We start from the raw sequence: 19724 nt of genomic DNA on the forward strand, positions 1-19724 counted from the left end.
GTGGCTCACACCTGTAATCCCAGCACTTTGGGAGGCCGAGGTGGGTGGATCACGAGTTCAGGAGTTTGAGACCAGCCTGGCCAACATGGCGAAACCCTGTCTCTACCAAAAATACAAAAATTAGCTGGGCATGGTGGTGGGCACCTGTAGTCCCAGCTACTCGGGAGGCTGAGGCAGGAGTATATCTTGAACCCAGGAAGCAGAGGCTGCAGTGAGCCAAGATCATGCCACTGCACTCCAGCCTGGGTGACAGAGCAAGACTCCGTCTGAAAACAAAACAAAACAAAAATATTATGGTTTATATCCTTGAGGCAGACAGTAATTGCCACCCAATATTCATTTTCCCCTCCTTCTGAAGAAGAGGACCCAGATTTATTAGGACGACAATGCACTCGGCTAAAGGATCATAGCTTTGTTTTCTTTTCTTGCAGCTCTACCTCAAAGGAAAGACCACGATGTTTTTTTTTTTTTTTTTCTGGTTGGTATTGCTGTTTTAGGCTGGAGTGCAGTGGCACAATCTTAACTTACTACCACCTCTGCCTCCCAGGTTCAAGCGATTCTCATGCCTCAGCCACCTGAATACCAGGGACTACAGTTGTGTACCACCAGACCTGGCTACTTTTTTTATTTTCAGTAGAGAGAGTTTCACCATGTTGTCCAGACTGGTCTCGAACTCCTGACCTGAGGTGATCTGACCGCCTCAGCCTCCTGAAGTGCTGAAATTACAGGCATGAGCCACTGCACCCAGCCTCAGTCATGTTATTTTGACTTTTATATTATATATAACCAAATTTAATGCTAACTGATATATCTTACATTTGCATCTGTGTGTATGCACTATTTTTAAGAAATGAAAGTACATATTGTTTGGCAGGCTGCCTTTTAAATGGAACATGGTAAATATTGTTCATACCATTTAATTTCTTTTTTTTTTTTTAGAGACAGTCTTGCTCTGTTGCCAGGGTGGTGTGCAGTGGCGCGATCTCGGTTCACTGCGATCTCTGCCTCCCGGGTTCAAGTGATTCTCCTGCCTTAGCCTCCCGAGTCTCAGCTGGGACTACAGGCGCGTGCCACCACACCCAGCTAATTTTTGTATTTTTAGTAGAGCCGGGGTTTCACCGTGTTGGCCAAGATGGTCTCGATCTCCTGACCTTGTGATCTGCCCGCCTTGGCCTCCCAGAGTGTTGGGATTACAGCCGTGAGCCACTGCGCCCGGCCTGCCATATCATTTTATTTCTACATCATCTTTCATGGACACATAATATGTTATAGTACAAGATATATCATGATTTAGTTACCCAGTCCCTTATCATTGGGCATTTAGGTTATCTCAAATATTTTTCTTTTCTGAAAATTATTTCAGTGAACATATTTTCCACTAAATATCTGCAGACATCTATAATAGAATAGGCTTGGCACAGTGGCTCATGCCTGTAATCCCAGTACTTTGGGAGGCTGAGGCAGGCGGATCACTTGAGGTCAGGAGTTCGGGAACAGCCTGGCCAACATGATGAAACCCTGTCTCTAATAAAAAATATAAAAATTAGCTGGGTGTGGTGGTGGGCACCTGTAATCCCAGCTACTCGGGAGGCTGAGGCAGGACAATTGCTTGAACCTGGGAGGCGGAGGTTGCAGTGAGCCAAAATCACACCACAGGACTTCAGCCTAGGTGACTCTGTCTCAAAAAATTTTTTTTTGAAAAATAAAGTGTATATATATATATGATACATTTCTAGTTAGAGATTATTAGATCAAAAGGTATATTTTTAAGGATATGACACATACTGTCACCCAAAGTGGTGAAATAAGTTTAGTCTCTCACTAGGAATGTGTGAGAGTGTCCATTTCCCTGACCCATGGCAGCAACAACTATTATCATTTTTTTAAAAGCCTCATTTACCCAATTGGTAGGTGTAACCAACTCACTTTTGCTGGAAGTAATGCGTTGAGAAAATGCCCACCATGATGATAGCAACGCAAATGCTTGGTGCCACAAACGCCATCCAATTGGCTTTACCTGAAAAGTTAGGAAATCCTGTGACTGAGTGAGTTATCATCAATGAACATTTCAAAATCTTGATTGGTATATGAGCCCTCTGGGCCTTACCCACAGCTCCGGGACAGCTGTGCTCAGGAACAAGGTAAATTCGTTTTTGTCTACGCGATGTGGGAAATGGGACCCTAAGGGGACCAATTCTATGGTTCTAAGAGGAGCTCTGGCCCTACAGGGCTCCTCCCACTCACAGGGGCAGAAAGAAAGGAGGCACGGAATGCAAAGCACAGTTGTGAATTGGGAGCCTTGTCTTAGTCCTGGCTGTGCTGCTAGCAGATGTGTAATCTGTGGACTTCAGTTTCTTTTTTTTTTTTGAGACGGAGTCTCACTGTGTCTCCCAGGCTGGAGTGCAATGGTGCAATATTGGCTCACTGCAACCTCTGCCTCCCGGGTTCAAGTGATTCTCCTGTGTCAGCTTCCCAAGTAGCCGGAACTACAGGCGCATGCCACCACCCCCGGATAATTTTTGTATTTTTAGTAGAGACGGGGTTTCACCATATTGGCCAGGCAGGTCTTGAACTCCTGACCTCATGATCTGCCCACCTCAGCCTCCCAAAGTGCTGGGATTACAGGCGTGAGCCACCATGCCCGGCCTGGACTTCAGTTTCTTGATCTATAAAATGTGAATGGTGACATGTACCTTGCTGGTTGTCATGAAGATCAGAGATGGTATATTTAAAGCACATGGCAGTGTGTCTGAATATAGAAGGTCCTCAAGAAACAGTAGCTATTAATTTTAGCAAAGTATGGCATAAGCCTTTAGCTAGCTAGGGTGATTGTGAAATTTTTGAAATATTTGAAATTGTGCCTATTCCTTCCTATGAAAATAACTACGGCATTTTACTACTTACTGGAATTGTCCATTAATTCATCCAGCACTTGCTGAGTAGTAACCATGTAACAGGCTCTGTTAGGTGCTGGGATACAAAGATAAATAGGACATGGCTCTGCTGTCTAAAGAAGTCATGAATATAGTATAGGATACAGATGTGTGAACATGTAAACAATAAGCCATGATGCCATGGTGATATGGTTTGGCTGTGTGCCCACCCAAATCTCATCTTGAATTGTAATTCCCATCATCCCCACATGTGGTGGGAGGGACCCACTGGGAGGTAATTGAATCATGGGGGCAGTTACCCCATGCTACTGTTCTCATGCTATGAGGGAGTTCTTGCAAGAATCTGATGGTTTCATAAGGGGCTTTACCCCTGCTTTGCTCTCATTCTTCTCTCTCCTGCTGGCTTATGAAGAAGGATGTGTTTGCTTTCCCTTCAACCATGATGTAAGTTTCCTGAGGCCTCCCTAGTCATGCTGAATTATGAGTCAATTAAACCTCTTTCCTTTATAAATTACCCAGTCTCAGGTATGTCCTTATAGCAGCATGAGAACAGACTAATATAGTAAGTAAATTGGTACCATAGAGAGTGGGGCACTGCTGTAAAGATACCTGAGGATGTGGAAGCAGCTTTGGAAATGAATGAAGGCAGAGGTTGGAACAGTTTGGAGGGCTCCAAAGAAGACAGGAAAATGTGGGAAAGTTTGGAATTTCCTAGAGACTTGGAGGGCTCAGAAGACAGGAAGATGTGGGAAAGTTTGGAACTTCCTAGAGACTTGTCGAATGGCTTTGACCAAAATGCTGGTAGTGATATGAACAATGAAATTGAGGCTGAGGTGGTCTCAGATGGAGATGAAGAACTTGTTGGGAACTGGAGTAAAGGCTACTCTTGCTATGCAAACAGACTGGTGGCATTTTGTACCTGCCCCAGAGATCTTTGGAACTTTGAACTTGAGACAGATGATCTAGGATATCTGGCAGAAGAAATTTCTAAGCAGCAAAACATTCAAGAGGAAGCAGAACATAAAAGTTTGAAAAATTTGCAGCCTGATGATGCAATAGAAAAGAAAACCCTGTTTTCTGAGGAGAAAGTCAAGCTGGCAGCAGAAATTTGCATAGGTAATGAGGAGCCAAATGTTAATTACCAAGACAATGGGGAAAATGTCTTCCGAGAATGTCAGGAACCTTCATGACAGCCCCTCCCATCACAGGCCTGGAGGCCTAGGAGGGAAAAATGGTTTTCAGGGCTGGGTCCAGGGCCCCCACTTCTATGTGCAGCCTTGGGACTTGGTGCTCTGCATCCCAGCCACTCCAGCTGTGGCTAAAAGGGGCCAACATACAGCTCAGGCTGTTGCTTCATAGGGTGCAAGCCCCAGGTCTTGGCAGCTTCCATATGGTGTTGGGCCTGTGGGTGCGCAGAGGTCAAGAATTCAGGCTTGGAGAACTTTGCCTAGAATTCACAGGATGTATGGAAGTGCCTGGATGCCCAGGCAGAAGTTTGCTGCAGGAGCAGAGCCCTTATGGAGAACCTCTGCTACAGCAGTGTGGAAGAGAAATGTGGGGTGCAAGCCCCTACACAGAGTCCCCACTGGGCACTGCCTAGTGGAGCTGTGAAAAGAGGGCCACTGTCCTCCAGACCCTAGAATGGTAGATCCACTGACAGCTTGCACCATACACCTGGAAAAGCTGCAGACACTCAATGCCAGCCATGAAGGCAGTCAGAAGGGGGCTGTACTCTGCAAAGCCATAGTGGCAGAGCTGCCCAAGGCTGTGGGAGCCCACCTCTTGCATCAGCATAACCTGATGTGAGACATGGGGTTAACCTATTTATTATGCCTGAAGTTGCAATTTTTTGAATTATTGCATGAGTGAAAAATCTGACCTTGGTGATGACCTTGAGCAGTAGGATATAAATAACTCCCACATGCTTAGCATTCCAATAATGGAACACTAGTCATAAGTGGGTCTGGGCAGGAGATCATTTTGGAGCTTTAAGATTTAATGATTGCCCTATTGGCTTTTGGACTTGCATGGGGCCCTGTAGCCCCTTTGTTTTGGCCAATTTCTCCCATTTGGAAGGGGTGTATTTTCCCAATGCCTGTACCCCCTTTATATCTAGGAAGTAACTAGCTTGTTTTTGATTTTATAGGCTCATAGGTGGAAGAGACTTGCTTTGTCTCAGATGAGACTTTGGACTTGGACTTTTGGACTATTACTGGAATGAACTAAGACTTCAGGGGACTGTTGGAAAGGCGTGATTGTGTTTTGAAATGTGAGGAAATGAGATTTGGGAGGGGTCAGGGGTGGAATGATATGGTTTGGCTGTGTCCCCACCCAAATCTTATCTTGAACTGTAGTTCCCATGATCCCTACATGTGGTGGGAGGGACTTTCTGGGAGGTAATTCAATCATGGGGGCAGTTATCTCCATGCTGTTCTCGTGATAGTGAGTGAGTTCTCACAAGAATCTGACAGTTTTCTAAGGGGCTTTCCCCTACTTGGCTCTCATTCTTCTCTCTACTGGCACCTTGTGAAGAAGGACATATTTGCTTTCCCTTCTGCCATGATTATAAGTTTCCTGAGGCTTCCCCAGCCCTGTGGAACTGTAAATTAAACCTCTTTCCTCTATAAATTATCCAGTCTCGGGTATGTCCTTATAGCAGTGTGAGAACGGACTAATTCACATGGGATATGTATGAAAACAGGGGTGTATGCAATGTCCAGAGAGGTATAGCAGAGAACAGCATGGAAAACTGGTTCACAAGTAGCAGAGGAAGGTTTTGCAAAAGGCACAATGTCAAAAGTTTAGAGTTGATTAGCTGGGCATGGTGGCAGAAGCCCACAGTCTCAACTACTTGTGAGGCTGAGGCATGAGAATCACTTGAGCCCAGGATTTCGAGGCTGCAGTGAGCTATGATCATGCCACTATACTCCAACCTGGACAATAGAGTGAGACACTGTCTCAAAAAAAATAAAAAATGTAGAGTTGGAGGATGCATAGGAGTCAGCTAAATGGATAAGCTAACAAAGGAAGACCAGACCAGAAAAAAACAAAAACAAACAAAAAAAAACTGTGCAAAGTCATGGAAGGAGGGAACAGCCAGTGCTTTCAGGCAACTACAGGAAGTCTGGTCTTGCTCCATAATGAATGCTGAAGTGTGTGGCAAAGGATCAAACTAGATGGGTAAACAGGACCATGTGAACCTGGCAAGTATGGAGTCTGAGTTCTAGCTGGAAGGGGCCCTTGGGGAACCACTGATGATTTACAACGAGAGAAGTAATGCCAGCATCTGGAGTCTTGCAGAAAGACTTCTCTTCTGATTGAATGACAAACAGGCTGGGAGGGAGAGTGAGCAGGAGGAGCTAGAGGCCAGAGACCTGTTAGGGCCCATGAGAAGTGTCAACAGGGCTGAATAGGGAAGTTAATGGAGGCAACCTTTTTTCTACCCCATACAATCAGGAGGATCTGGCCTTCCTTTCTTTTTTAATTGAGATGGGTCTTGTTATGTTGCCCAGGCTGGTGTGGAACTCCTGTGTTCAATCAATCCTCCCACCTTGGCCTCCCAAAGTGCTAGGATTATAGGTGGGAGCCACGACACTTGGTCAAATCTCACATTTCTTCAGCATCTGCTTTCCTTTCTGGGCAGATGGAGCAAGTTTGGAGTAAAACCAGTAGCAAGATGCTGAGTCCTTTTTTTTATTATTTTATTTTATTTTTGAGACAGAGTCTCGCTCTGTCACCCAGACTGGAGTGCAGTGGTGCGATCTCAGCTCCCTGCAACCTCTGCCTCCTGGGTTCAAGCGATTCTCTTGCCTCAGCCTCCCGAGTAGCTGGGATTACAGGAGTGCACCACTGCTCCCAGCTAATTTTTGTCTGAGTCCTTAATCTACATTAATCGAGCAAGTTAACTTTCTTTTGATCTTTTTTTTTTTTTGAGACATAGTCTCACTCTGTCGCCCAGGCTGGAGTGCAGTGGTGCGATCTCAGCTCCCTGCAACCTCTGCCTCCTGGGTTCAAGCGATTCTCTTGCCTCAGCCTCCCGAGTAGCTGGGATTACAGGAGTGCACCACCGCTCCCAGCTAATTTTTGTCTGAGTCCTTAATCTACATTAATCGAGCAAGTTAACTTTCTTTTGATCTTTTTTTTTTTTTTTTGAGACATAGTCTCACTCTGTCACCCAGGCTGGAGTGCAGTGGCTGCCATCTCAGCTCACTGCAAGCTCCGCCTCCTGGGTTCACGCCATTCTCCTGCCTCCCAAGTAGCTGGGACTACAGGCACCCGCCACCACGCCCGGCTAATTTTTTTGTATTTTTTTTCGTAGAGATGGGGTTTCACTGTGTTAGCCAGGATGGTCTGGATCTCCTGACCTTGTGATCCGCCCGCCTCGGCCTCCCAAAGTGCTGGGATTACAGGCACGAGTCACCATGCCCGGCTGCAAGTTAACTTTCATGGGAGTGCTCAGGATATGAGAAGAAGTCTTGTCAATTTCCCAGTGGAGAGTTTCCTGGCATAGAACAAGAAAGTCTCTTGAATGATCAACTTGATGCTTCATGTCACAAAGCAAGATGCTTAGAGCAGATGCAAATGAGCATTGCTAGAGAGAACAGTGTAACTTAGCTAGTGGAGGGAAGCCCATGCTAGCTGGGTCACTTACTCATCAGACTCAAATTTAACTTAATTTAAGCAACTCAAATCTGAGTTTGATTTGTAGTTCTGCCACTGACCACTTCCATGACCTTGGGTAATCTTTTTGTACCTTAGTCCCCTCACTTAAAAAAAGGCATGATAATCCTTCAGTTTTAAAAATTCATTTCATATTGAGTGTCTGGTAGGATGAAGTAGGTATAACCATGTAATTTTGGTAAGGAAATATTAGCAAAAGTATGTGTTATAGGTTGAACTGTGTGATCCTCAAATTTATATGTTGAAGTCCTAAACCCCCAGCCTGAGAATGTGACCTCATTTGAAATTAGGATCATTGCATATATGATTAGTTAAGATGAGGTCATACTGGAGTAGAGTGGGCCCCTAATCCAATATGACTGGTGTCCTTATAAGACGGAGACAATTTGGACACATGGAGAATGCCAGATGAAAGCAGAGACCTACAAGCCAAGTAATATTAATGACTGCCTGCAAATTACTGGAAAAGAGGAGAGAGGCCTGGAATAGATTCTCTCTCATAGTCCTCCGAAGGAATCAACCCTGCTGACACCTTGATCTTGGACTTCTAGACTCTAAAACTGTGAGACAATAGATTTCTGTTGATTAGGCAACTCAGTTTGTGGTGATTCGTTGCAGCAGCCCTAGCAAATTAATGTAGTATGCAAAGTGCTTAACAGAATGACTGTTGTATATGCAATAGCTGCTATTATTATTGTTGATGTAATTCTCATCATTTGTGGAACAGATACTTAGTAAGCAAGTACTGTGTGCTGGGCACCATGCTAGGCCTTGAAGACAGAGGTAAACAGATATCAGTCCTTGCCTAGTGGATTCAGAGTTTTGAGTAGGAATTAAATGTAAGTGCATTATGTAAGGAGCATTTGGGAAGGCTTCCTGAAGGAGGAAGCATTCCTGATGAATTTTGAAACATGAGTAGACACTGTCTCCAAGAAAATAGTAGAGTGGTAAAGCATTCTATTTAGGAGAAACAACAAGTGTAAAGTGACAGCAAGAAAGTTATTAGTGAATTAAAGATAATCTGGTTATCTCTATACCAAATGTAATAGAAGTGCATGCCTGTGCAAGAATCCAGGGTGGACTCATTATCCTTAACATTGTCTCTCACCTTGCAGACAAAATTCCCTCTCATTTCCTTGGGAACTTTCGCCAGCAGCTGTCAAAGCTGTCATCCACAGGACATATGTCACTCGGGGCTGCAGGCTGTTTATTGGATGTGAATTTTGGGAGACTCTGTAGGGAATTTCTGAAAGGAAGATAAAGATGAAGAAAGGCACGTATTAAAGGATATGGCTTTTAATGTAGGCTTCTACTCATTTTTACTCTTTACTGCTTCATTTAATTTGGAAGGAAAAAGCATTTTGCTATTTTAGAATAGTCCAAATTCCTCAGTACTTAATACCTTAAGAGGCCCTAGATATTGTCATTTATGGATATCTCACTCCACAGCATATCAAACAAATTAGTTTTTTTGTAGTAAAATTTTTATTTTTACTTTCTTTTTCTGATTTTCTTTTATCTTTTTTGTGTTTTGTGGTAAAATCTTTTGAATAAATTTTTGTTGTTTTGCTTTTGAAAATATTTAGCTGTAGTTAACTCCCTTTATTTCCAATGATGATAATATTTCTAGTATTTATCAGGCTTATTTGGGAGTTCTGGAGGTGAAATGTTAAATGTACAAATTGTTTTCAAGGCTATGGAATCTTTTTTTTTTTTTTTTTTTTTTTTTTTTTGAGACAGGGTCACTCTCTGTTGCCAGGCTGGAGAGCAGTGACACGATCTCAGCTCACTGCAACCTCCGCCTCCTGAGTTCAAGCAATTCTCCTGCCTCAGCTCCCCAAGTAGCTCGGACAACAGGTGTGTGCCACCATATCCAGCTAATTTTTGTATTTTTAGTAGTGATGGGGTTTCACCATGTTGGCCAGGCTGGTCTCAAACTCCTGGCCTCAAGTAATCTGCCTGCCTCAGTCTCCCAAAATGCTGGATTACAAGTGTGAGCCACTGCGTCCGGCCAGTTATGAAATTTTGTATTTTGTATTTTTTTGAGATGGAGTCTTGCTCTGTCACCCAGGCTAGAGTGCAGTGGCATGATCTTGGCTCACTGTAACCTCTGCCTCCTAGGTTCAAGCAATTCTCCTGCCTCAGTCTCCCGAGTAGTTGGGACTACAGGTGTGTGCCACCATGCCTGGCTAATTTTTGTATTTTTAGTAGAGATGGGGCTTCACCATGTTGGCCAGGCTGATCTTAAAATCCTGGCCTCAAGTGATCTGCCCACCTCAGCCTCCCAAAGTGCTGGGATTACAGGCATGAGCCCACACACCTGGCCTATGTAAGTTTAACAATTAATGAAACAGACATTCACTTAACATTTTTTTTTTTTTTTTTTTTTTGAGACAGAATCTCGCTCTGTCACCCAGGCTAGAGTACAGTGACACAATCATGGCTCACTGCAACCTCCACCTCCCGGGTTCAAGCAATTCTTCAGCCTCAGCCTCCTGAGTAACTGGGATTATAGGCATGTGCCACCATGCCTGGCTAAGTTTTATATTTTTAGTAGGGATGGGGTTTCACCATGCTGGTCAGGCTGGTCTCAAACTCCTGACCTCGTGATCTGCCCACGTCAGCCTCCCAAAGTGCTGGAATTATAGGCATGAGCCACAGCACCTGGCCTCACTTAACACTTTTAAACTTTGATTTTGCACTTTTCCATTTGTAGGCTCTGGGCCCTGAGCTTATAGGGTATAATATGAGGATCTTCTTCAGTATGACATAAAATCATTAAAAACTAGAGCAACAATACTTAGATTAGATTTATTTGGCAACTGTAAACCTAGATTACCAGTGCCTTGATGTTCTCAACACCCCTGCAGTTTTCTCTGTAGGGAAGATTTTGTGTTTTGAGTAAACACATTGAGTAAACAAGCACTGATGTTGTTTTTTTAATCTAAGAAACATGAGTGTGGGTAGCTTTTAGTAAACAGACAATCTTCTCCAGTGGCCTGTTGGGTGTGGATTTTGGAGTGACTTTTCAAAAGCTGGGGAGGATGGCAGAGTCAAGGCCAGCACTTTGGTAGAAGTAGCCTGTGTCAACTAAAAAAAAAAAAAAAAAAAATACGGAGACAAATTTTAATAGTTTTTTTTTTTCTTTTTTAAGACAGAGTCTCGCTCTGTCACCCAGGCTGGAGTGCAATGGCACAATCTCGGCTCACTGCAACCTCAACATATACTGGCTCACAAACTCCAGGGCAAGTCAGAGGTGTCTTGCATGCTGGATTTATTTCAACAGTCATAAATATGAGTGCCTACACTGGAGAAGGCACTGACAATACAAAAGCATAGAATCTGCCTCAAAGAGTCCACTATCTAATGGGGAAAAGAGACCCCTTCCATTATCCCATCCCTGCTTACTATGGGTAATCAGCAAGATGAAGTCCTATAATATTACCTCTACTCCACCCAAAGGGGTTGAAGCCCATGCAGATAATTTATTCACCATGACTATCAGAGAATTTGTATATTTTACATCCTGTTGAGAAAAGTCCTTGTGGAAAATGCTCAAGTCTCCTCTAGCCTGGTGAAATTGTTTGCATAGACTTAAGCTATATGAATGAGCTCAAAAAGCCCTTTCTCTAGTCCTGAAGTAGGGGATTAAAAAATTAATTTTAGAGGGACCTTCTGTTCCTCCTGTTGTAGCAAAACATCAGCAAGCGTCAGGGAATCAACTGTCCAACTGTGTGAGGGCATCCTTAACTCTGGGAGTGAAATGAGACATTGGAACAGAAGGGAAGGGATTTGTATGGGTTGCTGGGCCAATAAAGTTTATCCGCACACACACACACATATGCACACATATTAGAAGAACAAAAATAGAAACTCCATGGGAAGAGGCAGTGAGGAGGATGATAGTGTCAGCAGTTTGGTTGGCAAAATAGGCTGAGTGGTATAATAGGAGAAAGAAGTTGAGAAGTCAAGCAGGAAATACTGGTCCTGCTCCCTCTGGGCTGTGATCTCTGGCAGAGATAAAAGAGGCCATTCAATCCTTGGTGGTCTGAAAACTTAGACTCAGGGTGGTTCAATGATAAAGGCACCAGTGTAGGAAGATGTGATAGTTGCCAGTCATTGGAAAGGCTTTAGATAGGAAGGTCAAGTGGTACTAGACAAAACAGCTGCACTGCTACTGGAAACAAGTTTTTGTCTAACGATCTACATTGGATTTAACAAAGGGTAGAGTGGTATTCAGCTGTTTATTTTTATGAAGCACCTACCATGTGTCTGGCTATATTCTAGGCATGAGGAGATAATGCTGAGCAAATTGCCATGGCTTCTTCCCTTAAGATGCTTAGAGACTGTTGGCAAAGACTACTAGGTAGTAGCAAAGTATAATGTGTTCTCTAGTAGAAAAATGTGTTGGCCATGGCTCTACTGGTGCACATGGCAATATGGACAAGCTTCCAGAGAAGTGGCTGTGCACAGAGCCACCCATATAACTCACTACAATCCAGATACCTGGGCGCCTCCCTGGCTCTACACCTTACCTCCTCTGCCAAGGCAGGTCCCTCATTTTTTGCCCTTACTGTGCTCCACATGTGCCGTTAATACTGCTGCCTGGTCAATGGTGCTGAAACACCCGTAAGATGGGGCCCTCAAAGCAGAACACCTTCCTGCTTTGCCTTTCTCCCTTCTCCCTCCTCCTTAACCTACTACCTCCTACCACTCTCTAGAAAGTGCCCTTGTGAATTCACCAATGATTTCTGGTTGCCAAATGCAATAGGTAGTTGTCAGTCCTTGATTATGACAGTTACATCTCTTTTGTGTACTTTTCCTTTTTTTTTTTTTTCACTCTTTGAGACAGAGTCCAGCTCTGTCGCCCAGGCTGGAATGCAGTGGTGCGATTTCAGCTTACTGCAACCTCTGCCACTCAGTGATCCTCACACCTCAGCCTCCCGAGTAGCTGGGACTGCAAGTGCACACCATCATGCCTGGCTAATTTTTTGTAATTTTGGTAGAGACAGGGTTTCACCCTGTTGCCCAGGCTGGTCTTGACCTGTTGGGCTCAAATGATCTGCCCACCTGGGCCTCCCAAAGTGCTGTGATTACAGGCGTGAGCCACCATGCCCAGCCTCCTTCTGTGTACTTTTCTATCTCCCTTATAGACTGTGAGCTTGTCGAAGATAGGGACTAGGTCTTATCCATCAACAGATACTTACTGAATTAAATGGAAGTTTAACCTAAACTAGTATAAAATAGGACTGTGAATCTGCACTCTCCCTCCCCTTTTAGCTTATTTTTAAATACCCTTATGCAGGCTTTAGAGTCATCAGATTTATGACAAAATAAGGAAGGCATTTTCTTCAACATCCACAAGAGCAGTGTTAAGAATTAACAGACTCGGCCGGGCGCGGTGGCTCAAGCCTGTAATCCCAGCACTTTGGGAGGCCGAGATGGGCGGATCACGAGGTCAGGAGATCGAGACCATCCTGGCTAACACGGTGAAACCCCGTTTCTACTAAGAAATACAAAAAATAGCCGGGCGAGGTGGCAGCGCCTGTAGTCCCAGCTACTCGGGAGGCTGAGGCCGGAGAATGGCGTGAACCCGAGAGGCGGAGCTTGCAGTGAGCTGAGATCCGGCCACTGCACTCCAGCCTGGGCTACAAAGCGAGACTCCGTCTCAAAAAAAAAAAAAAAAAAAAAAAAAAAAGAACAGACTCAAGAGACTTTTACTATTAAAGTAGATGGCTTACTGTTAAAAAAAAAAAAAAAAAGAGGTTGGGCTCAGTGGCTTACACCTGTAATCTCAGCACTGTGGGAGGCCAAGGCAGGTGGATCACCAGAGGTTAGGCGTTCAAGACCAGCCTGGCCAACATGGTGAAACCCCTCCTCTACTAAAAATACAAAAATTAGCAGGGCATGGTGGTGCATGTCTGTAATCCCAGCTACTCGGGAGGCTGAGGCAGGAGAATCACTTGAACCTGGGAGGTAGAGGTTGCAGTGAGCTGAGATCATGCCATTGCACTCTAGCCTAGGCAACAGAGCAAGACTCTGTATCAAAAATAATAATAATAATAAATAATAATAATAATAAAAGAATCAACAGACCATGTTGATCTTTGTGGTTGCAAACAGGTATCTCAGTTTAAACTCTGCCAAAAGGAAAGTTATTTGGGGGGCAAATTTCACATGAGGAATTCCAGATGCCTCCAGAAGAGATCAATTGATTCCTTACCTCTTGGGGTGCATTTCAGAATGGACTTACTCTGGGACAAGTCCGGGGGAAGAAGTTCTGATCAGTGATATGTTCTGTTTATCAATGGTGAATTCATTCAACAAATGACCATAAGCCCTTATGATGGCACACTACAGAGCTGATAAAAAAGAATGACGTAAGTTCACATAGACAGATGTAGAAGGGTCTCTAGCATGTATTTTTGAGAGGTAAAAGCAAGGTGTAGATCAGAATACTGAAAAAGATCTCAACTATTTTCTTGTATATGCATCAATTGTTTTTTTTCTGGAGGAATACACAAGGGACTGTTAACAGCCTAAGTGTGAAGGGAAGATGAATTTTCTTTTTATGTCTTTCTGAGTTATTTTTATGTTTTAGTATTATTTATATAATAAAAATTAACCAGCTTTTGAAGTCACACTGTGGACCTCTTAAAGTCAAGAGAGAAGAACAACTCCTCAAGCTTCCCAGGTGAAAATCACCCCTGCAGGCAGCTCTCTGGCAGCTGCATCTCAGGGTGGCTTTGTTGCATTCTTCTTGGACCTACTAACTCTCATAAAGAAATACAAATGTTCCTTCTTTATGATAAATGTTCCTGAAAGCTAGCTTCTTACAAAATAGAGAGAAGGTCAAGTCAAGAAAAACAAAAACTCCGAATAAATCAAAGATTGGAACATCAAGTGTGGCAAGTGACTTGGAACTATACATGAATGAGTGATCCATGAAATCATTTGAGACAACACTCTAGCTAGAGTTTACTTTAATTGCTTTAGCTTTATACTTATAGAATAATTTTGGGCCATAAAGTGTTACTTAAACTGCATCATATTTTATCCATTTTAAGAAGAAAATAATATGCTATAATAGTAATTGCAAATGTTGGGATTTAAAAGTTCTCCAAATGCATTTCTTGTGAACCTCAAAGCCTATACAGGATTGGCAGGGCGCTATGGCCCACGCCTGTAATCCCAGCACTTTGGGAGGCCGAGGTAGGCAAATTGCTTGAGCCCAGGAGTTGGTAGACCAGCCTGGACAACACAGGGAGGCTCTGTCTCTACAAAAAAAAATTAAAAATTAGCTGGACATGGTGGCATGTACCTGTAGTTCCCACTACTTAGGAGGCTGAGGCAGAAGGATTGCTTGAGCCCAGGGAGGTCAAGGCTGCAGTGAGCTGTGATTGCACCACTGCACTCAGCCTGGGCAACGGAGTGAGGCATTGTCTCAAAAAAAAAACAAGTAAGTCAATAGTCCATTTACTTCATTTCTGTATCCTTAGCAATTTGCTTGGCACATAACGCATATTCAGTAACTTTCTGTTTGTGTGTTTAGATGTCTTTTCTAATTATTCATTCAGTTAACTTTACAAGTATTTATGGAGTACTTACTATGTGCCAGGCATTGTGCTAGCACATGTGTGTAGATATGCACGCATACCTCCTTGTGTTTTCCTGACATCCAAACAAGAAGGCCCCACTCACTGCATTTGGTTCTCACACATACCACAGAGCTGAGGCTGGGAGTTGGAGTCCCGTTCCTTCCAGTATATCCTGTAATGGAGGAGGCAGCCCATTTGCTCCTGGACTGGAATGCTGTTCCATGAAATTAAAATGCTCCCCTTTTCCTCTGTGATGGCATTAATATGGGGGCCACTCAGTGGTGCTGTAAAGTAGGGCACAGGAGGCTTCTGTCACCCTCCAAATCCAAATCATTAAAGCAAAATTTGGCAAAAGGTTCCAAGACTCACCTTTGTGCTTAGAGTTACCCAGGATGGAGCTGCATCCTCCTTGATCCTCTGAGAGTGCATACACACGGATTTCATAACAGGTGTAGGGTTTTATGTTCTCTGCAAGGAAAAGGGAATTCCCTTAACAGCCGTGCCATTACTGGTGAGTCACTAAAGGCAGCCTTTTTATTATCTGATACAAATGCTTTCAAGGTGTTTCTTGCCTTTTCCTAGTTTAAAGATGGTTCAAGCACAGTCTGGACTGATGACCTATGTTACAAATTCTCAGCATCTGATTTGCCATGACGTTGGCTTCTGGAAGTGACTGCTCCCAACTTCAAAGGATGAGATCAACCAACCAACCAACGAACCTGAGTTTCTTTCCATATAAACAAACGATATCACCATGATTAAGAAGGAGACAAAAGCTATTTGAGTTCCAACACAGATTTAAATATAACCCCCCACACACACATACACACACACACACACACACACCCGACTGCTTTTGAAACAAACCAAACAACTTACCTTCAAGAAAAAAAAACCTTTTGATTTCTACAAATAAAACATTTGCAGTTTACAGGAAAGTGAGGCTGGAATTTTGCAGGCATAGAACCTGAATGGCTTTTCTAATTCTGTAATGCTTACCAAGATCTGACAGGGCAGATGATACACTGAGGCATAACTAACCAGGGTGCTCTGGGTGCAATCCAACCCCTTGTTACCCCATGTCCTCTCCCTCTATGTTCCAGTTAGATTTCAGTTGCTTCCCAGCCTGGAAGATTTAAAAGGTACTTGGGAATTGTTAATGCTCCTTCCTGGCTTTTAAACCACCACACTTTCAATTTTCTGTCAGTCATGAAGCCTATTGGCAAGTCTTTCTTCCCCGCCAGAATTCCTTGTTTCCATGAATCTCAGATTTCTACTGCTTGTGAACGAAGGCCCCTTTCATAGATACCTCTCCTGATATACTTTTACATTTCAAATGAACATTTAAAGGCAAAAGAGATAACTCCTACTAGGTAACTATAGTATCAGGGAGGCAAAGTAAGGACCCTCTCCAGTATTGATTAATGCCCAGCCGATAGGTAGCCAGGGTCCCCTACGCTGACAGTTGATTAGGGTTTAACTTTTTTTTTTTTCAGGAAGAATAATTTTATATCATAGAATAGTTTATTAAATTATGTGTGTTTTATATGAAAATCCATTGCCCATTAAATATTCCAGCAAATAGCACATAAAACTCAGTTGCACAACCAGTGCTGTCAGAAGAGACCATGACAAGATCAGAACACATGCCATGGTTAAATTCCAATTTGAGTTCATGAACTAAGTGAAGTGGAGAAAAGGACACAGTCAGCTTAGTATGGTAATCCAAAGACTCCTCATGGGTGGGATTGACACCAAGAAGCCCAAAGGGCAACATGGAATATGAAATCATATTTCATGTGGGAGGGGCCAGTGAGTAGCTTTCAGGCCCCAGTGCCTAGCTGTTCTGCCCCTAGTCATGAAAGGGGCCAACCAACCACTGCCTTATGGAGGCATGGGAGTTCCAGATAAGCTCATTAGGCAGACAGTTCCCTTGTATTTTGCCATCCAAAATGTGAATTCAGGACAGAGGCCTTGAAAACTGCTGCATTAGAAGCTGTAGTTTATTTTTGTGAATGGCTCACCTTTAGTGGAGGAGAGAAGACAGTGGCTCCGGAACTCAGCTGACATTTCCCTTTCCACCAAGAGTAGAGCCCTCGTAGCAAGCTTGTTCCCCAGTTCTGGCCTCAAGAACTCCTATTTTACTGGCTGATTCTTGTATGAATACTCCCTAACAATATCTGCTCCCCACCTCAAAACCTTCAGTGGATGAAGCCCATACTCCTAAGACTTTTATTTCCTTTCTAGAGTCTGGCTGCAATTTCCAGACTCATTTCCCCCCACTCACATACATACATACATACCTAGTACCCTTCAGCAAAGTCCCTGCCCCCATGTTTATAAACCATCGCTTCGGTGGTTTTTCTGCAGAAAGCTAATTTCACCTCGTAAGTGTGGGAGAAGGCAAACATTAAATGACTGGTAACGAGGAAGAAGGCAAAAGAGGGCGGAAGAGGGCCCCCAACAACTCTAGGCATAGGGAAGGTTTTCTAGACACCATGATGTTATGTATTTGTAAAAGGAGTGGCTCTATATGGTCAGAAGCATTTTCACCCAGACAGGACAGCACTAGTCTCTAGCCTAGCCTCCACCAACCTATAAATCAAGAGCTGGGCTGTATTCTGGCCCACTCCAAAATGCCCAAATCTGCCCCAGCCAGATGCTGGGAAAAGGCTGGTGAAAATCAGTAACAGTGAGTGATTTTACTGACTGGGGGGGCCATTTTGAATTAATAATAACCATGAATTGTTAAAATAATATTTAAGTGTTTATTTCCAGACTGTAACATCAACACAAATTAATACCTAACCAAGTGTTTCCAAGCAGGAGAACAACTTTAATAAAGTCATTTTATTCATTAGTATATGGATTTTTTTTTTTTGATGGAGTCTAACTCTGTCACCCAGGCTGGAGTGCAATGGCATAATCTCGGCTCACTGCAATCTCCATTTCCCGGGTTCAAGCAATTATTCTGCCTTAACCTCCTGAGTAGCTGGGATTCCAGGCGCCCACCACCACGCCCAACTAATTTTTGTATTTGTAGTAGAGATGGGGTTTCGCCATGTTGGCCAGGCTGGTCTCGAACTCCTGACCTCAGGGGATCTGCCCACCTCCGCTTCCCAAAGTGTTGGGATTACAAGCGTGAGCCACCGTGCCCAGCCTAGTATATTGATTTTATTCAAATGAATATTATTTCTAAAGTGCATAAAGACACTTATTTCACTAAGTATGGAAAACATCTCTCTTGCCATATAGTTCAAACTATCCCACAGGGATAAGTCCTAATACAGCTTATAATAATGTTTACAATTTCATAGCAGCTTCAAGTTTGGTAAATGCTTTTTCTGTTCACTTTCACCTGATTTGATGGGCATAACAGCCCTGAAAGAAAACTGGTTCTACTGCAACAACTCTAGGGACAGGGAACATACTACCTTGAGAGGTAATCGATTGTCCCATTAGAGACCATCAAAGGCAGGAAACTTCTTTTTCAAAATTGAGCTGATAGCTACTTCTTTTATAATTTCCACACAGGACTTTAGTTTTTCTCCCCAGAGCAACAAAGGAAAACATACTCTTGTGTGTGTAAAGTCAAAACCAGCAACAGCCATCAAGCCGTCCCATTCCCATGCCCATCTAGAATTCTCTTTTCCAGGCTAAATGGTTTCCAGATTAGAAGTTCCAAGCTCCTAATAACTCGGTCATCTTCCTTTGGATGCTTACTGGGTTATGTAGGCAGCATTCTATTTAAGGGTAGTGATGAAAAATTAACCTGCTAGAACTCTGAGCAGCAAGACTGTTAAAGAGTACGCAGTTAAGGATGGACTCATGTATAATCATGCAGTGTGATATTTATTTCATTTGTATAAATCTTGTCACCTTAAGCAGGGTGTGTATATCCTCCTAGACAGGTGTAATGATTGTTATAGAGACATTATAGGATTTAGAGCTTGAAAACCTTAAAATATTCGCTCTGTCTCATGTAATAATAGTAATATTGATGAGAGCTAAATTACTGAGCCCTTAAAATGTATTAGGCACTGTTCAAAACGTTTTCCATGAAGTAATTCAGCTAGTCTTCACAATAACCCAACGAGGTAGGTAATATTATTATCCTAATTTTTCAGATGAGGAAACTGAGGCACAAAGGGGTTAAGGAACTTGCCCTAGATCACACAGACAGAGCCAAGACTCAAACCCAGGTAGTATGGCTGCAGAGCCAGAACTTTAAACCACTGATTCAATTCAGTGCTGAATTTATGCTTAACAATGACATTAACTAAGTTCTGCCCAATCATTTTAATGTATTTTCAAATGCGTCCTCTCACTTGATTCTACCACTGACAGATTAGGAAACTGAGGATTAGAAATACCAATTGTCATATAGATAATTCTGAATTTATTACTACACAGTAAGTAGCAAAATTGGGAATGAAGGATTTCCTGGTTTCCTCATTTATACAAGGACCATACCGACTCTTACTGAAAATGATTGCTTTGAGAATTATTAAATAAATGAATTCCCCACACAGTTAAGGATGGCATCATGTAT

The 19724-nt window shown here is 43.1% G+C and overlaps 1 protein-coding gene across 2 annotated transcripts in view; it reads right to left on the minus strand.

The window, feature by feature from the left end:
* Positions 1-19724, minus strand: part of IL12RB2 (interleukin 12 receptor subunit beta 2) — a 92905-nt gene that overhangs the window by 8148 nt on the left and 65033 nt on the right. For both annotated transcript variants that reach the window (XM_015141978.3, XM_028832658.2), the window contains exons 11-14: positions 15542-15640; positions 15298-15456; positions 8683-8820; positions 1927-2017 (exon numbers count right to left, since the gene is read on the minus strand). In XM_015141978.3, coding sequence (XP_014997464.1) covers positions 1927-2017; positions 8683-8820; positions 15298-15456; positions 15542-15640 — 487 coding nt within the window. The remainder of the gene's footprint in view (positions 1-1926; positions 2018-8682; positions 8821-15297; positions 15457-15541; positions 15641-19724) is intronic.

This window comes from Macaca mulatta, chromosome 1 (assembly GCF_049350105.2).
Source record: "Macaca mulatta isolate MMU2019108-1 chromosome 1, T2T-MMU8v2.0, whole genome shotgun sequence".
NCBI classification, from domain to species: domain Eukaryota; kingdom Metazoa; phylum Chordata; class Mammalia; order Primates; family Cercopithecidae; genus Macaca; species Macaca mulatta.